The sequence below is a fragment of the Tasmannia lanceolata genome, unplaced genomic scaffold, assembly GCF_043159265.1.
Source record: "Tasmannia lanceolata isolate RefF3 unplaced genomic scaffold, GAP_Taslan_0.1 ptg000003l, whole genome shotgun sequence".
Classification (NCBI taxonomy): Eukaryota; Viridiplantae; Streptophyta; class Magnoliopsida; order Canellales; family Winteraceae; genus Tasmannia; species Tasmannia lanceolata.
This window is the reverse complement of record NW_027518680.1, coordinates 63,339,768-63,343,550: the sequence shown is the minus strand read 5'-3', so window position 1 is coordinate 63,343,550 and position 3,783 is coordinate 63,339,768. Positions and strand designations below refer to the sequence as shown.

General features: G+C 36.7%; 1 protein-coding gene across 1 annotated transcript; it reads left to right on the top strand.

The window, feature by feature from the left end:
• Nucleotides 1-800, top strand: LOC143870059 (pentatricopeptide repeat-containing protein At4g14170-like). The gene is made up of 3 exons (XM_077376567.1): nt 1-161; nt 245-463; nt 569-800. The coding sequence occupies exons 1-3, from the start codon at nt 1-3 to the stop codon at nt 798-800; spliced, it is 612 nt and encodes a 203-aa protein (XP_077232682.1).
• Nucleotides 801-3,783: the final 2,983 nt, after the last annotated feature.

Genomic DNA, 3,783 nt, shown 5'->3' with positions numbered 1-3,783 from the left:
ATGTCAGAATCATGTGTAATACCAATCCTCATAACATTTCCCAGCATCCTGAGCGCTATATCTGCCGCCTCAGCTCTAAAGCATGGTCAAGAAGTTCATGTGCAGATGATCAAGTCGGGACTTGAACATGAGATGGGCATATCCAATTCTCTTATTACAATGTATGATAAGTGCTGAAAAGCAGGAAGATCAAGCTTATTATTTGAGAGCTAAATGCTATCTTAACAATGTACTCAAAATGCAGTAGGCTGACCGATGCAAAGAAAATCATCAAAGCGATGAGCAAGAGGGATTTCTACATGTGGAATGTGTTGATGAATGGGTATTCCATCAGTGGCCATTATTATGACACCATCATTCTCTTTCTAGATATGCTTGAGCAAGGAATGCATTTCCATCAGTTGGCTTTCTCGTTTCTTCTTACAACTTGCAGCAGATTGGCTTCCTTGCAGTTCAGCAAACAGTTTCATGCTTTCACCATAAAATAGCAGTTTCAGATTCCTAATCAGCAAACTCATGTGTTGTCAATAAATAATGCTTTGGTATCCATATATTATAAATGTGGTAGCATCATCAATGCGATTAGTGTATTTGAAAGGATGGAAAGAAGAGATGTTTTTTCATGGCCTGGCATGATTACTGGGTTTGGACATGATTATGAATCACTCAATCTCTTTGAGAGGATGAAAGCAGAAGGTGTCAAACCAAATTCCGTAACCTTTCTCGGATTGCTTACTGCTTGTGCTCATGCAGGCCTAGTCGAAGAAGGAACCCTCATTTTTCAGCTCCGTGAGCATTGAGCAATGAGCACTATGCTTGCATGGTCGGTATGCTCGGGCATTCCTGTCAGTTTGGAAGAGCTGAAAAGTTGGTTGAGAGTAGCATTGCTCTTATTGGGACTAAGTGGAACTTTTGCTTGAGCTTGTGGAGGGTGTTACTCGGGGTGTGCCATGCACATAAGCAACTCGAACTTGGTGTGCTTGCTGCAACAAGAATTCTTGAGATGGAACCTGATGATGAGCATGCTCACATTCTTCTAGCTAATCTATATGCTGCCTTTGGTATGTGGGATGATGCAGTAAGATTGAGGAGGCTGATGAAAGATAGAGGGTTAAAGAGGGACGTTGGGTTCAGCTGGATTGACATTGGAAGCCGAAGGAACATTTTCATAGCAGGAGATGTTACTCAACAAAATAGGGAGGCGATATATGAGAAGCGGGCAGTTCATGACGTTGATGAGTCGCAAAAGGAAGCAATCATTTCTTATTACTGTGAGTAGCTGGCTGTAGCATTAGGCGTTTTCATTTTTTTGGGCAAGAAATGTGTAGATTACTGGTAAAAGCAATACCAAATCCAAATGAATTTATAGGGCAGGAAGAAGAAAGAAGATATACTATGACTGTTACAAGAATCACCAATCTATTGATAGACAAAAATCAGATATATAATCTTATGGGCTCCATTAATATTGGCCTTATGAGATATTTCTTGGCTGTAAAACCTGTTGATGTCTAGAAATTCGATCTAGTGCCCAACCCACATTGTTGAGGTTCATGGTGATAGAAATGGAGGATATTGACACCAAATAGAATAGCTACATCTTCGTGTCATGGAAGTGAGATGCATTTCTAGTTTCCATTGGTGTTAATGTGTGCCAGAGCGGTAAGAAAAGGTTCCTAGGAAGGCGGGAAGCGGGAAGGATCGGGGGATTTTTTAATAGTTAAATATTTAAGAAATCTAAAAAAATAAAAAATTACTAAAAAATATAAGAAATAATTATATGAACAAAATATTAAAAAATACTTTTTATTAAAAGATCCAACATTTACTTAAAGGAAAATCACTATTTGTTGAATGCCTGTGTTGACCAGTCTGTTGACGAGTGCCTGACAAGATGAAAATTTTTAGAAACCAAATTATGAGTTTTTTTTACCGGGCTTTTTATTTTTAATAATGTTTGTACATGATAGGATTTATGAATTTTTAAAATTAGAAAAATACACCATCATTTGGAAGTTAAGATTTTGACCCGATCCGTTTTTTCGAATTTTGTACTAGAACTAGAAAGTTGACTTTTTATCCTTTTAAATTTGGCTCTTGAAACTATTTTTAATACATTCAAATGGGGGGTATTCTTATATTTATATGTAACTAAGAAGAGGAAGAGAAGAGGACCACCAAGAAGAGAAGAGGACCAGCAAGTGACAACGAGGGTTGATAGGAAACGCGCTTCACATGGAGTGGGAATCGCATTTCCCAAGTTTCTGAAACGAGATTCTCAAAAATTGGGTAATCAAGAAGATCCCATTTCCGAATCGCGTTTCAAAGAATTACGTTTCCCCATTCTGATTAGAGATTCCTGCTTCCTTGGTCCCAATTATAACGGTGAACAATTAGAGTATCCTGCGCTGATCGCAGACAGATGAAGCTTATGAACAGCACATCTCTGAGTCCTTATGATGAAGGGGAGCACTCTCTTGGTAGAATTCCTTTATTACGTGTAAGGAAACTTGGAAAGATACCCTTGGGGCATCTTTGGATGCCACCAAAATCTCTCCTTATTCGAAAATAGGATTATGTTAGTTTGATCTTATTTGCAAAGGCAACATTAAGGCCTCGTTGGAAGCCATTAACTATATAATTTATAAAACAATTATAGTCATTATTTGCTTATAATCATATCTACCTTCAAAATCATTTGCATATAAGCTTATATGCAAATAATTTTTAGTGGCATCCAAAAAGTCCCTTAGACTTACTGTATATAGTGTTTATTCTATATTTTATTTTGTCTCTACATTTTTGTTCTTACATTTTAAGTGTATATGCTGTTGGAATTTTAATGCATTTAATTTTTTTTGTCAGTTTGTGAATCACATTTCAAATGTTGTACAATGCCATTTTAATTCTTTATAAGATTTTATAATTCTTTAATATTTTATACATTTTGCACCTTGTTTCATTGAGCTTTTTGGTTCATTGTTTGATGTTTTCTTTGTAACTCTTTTTGCCAAACAGAGAGAGAGAGAGAGAGGGGAGAGAGAGAGAGAGAGACGTTGAGTGCGAGACTTGTTGTTTATACATGAAGAAAAAAAAAACTCCCTCTTCTCTCTTTCAATGGTTCTTTTCTTCTAGACTTGCATTTCACAAGTTCTCGGGATTTTTCTAATTTCAAAGCCTTTGCAAGATAGTTTTACATGGGCAAATTGTTCGTCATAGATCATGTTCGCCAGGTCCGAACCTGTTTGTGCACATCGTCAAAGACGACATATAGTGGTGTTTTATCCTTGATATGGGTTCAAGAAACACGATTAGATACCAATTGTGATTTGCGAATTGCATGCACTACTATAGGCTGTGAGTTCATATTCTTCGTATTGGCTATTTGATGTCAATTATATTGTTGAAATGGTCTACGTACCCCATTTTACTCTATCATCTTTGTTCCTATTCCAAGGCGAGGGAACGGGACTTGTATATTTCTATACAAAGCAGAACTTGGCTCATAAGCTAACTAAAAAAGAGCTTAAAAAAGAGTTCTGACTACCTGATTCTCTACTTTCATTTTGTGTTCTTGACGTCGTGTCTCTAGGAATTATATTACCTTGTCCAACTGTTATCTTCTCCTGCCTAGCAAGCAGATTTTCCTAACAAGTACATATCTTCTTTTTTTTTGAAAATTCCTAACAAGTACATATCACAACATAAGTTTAACATGAGGTCAAAAAGAAAAGGGAAAAATGGAATTTTAGTCCATGTGAGCGATAAATCTGGTATTGCTGT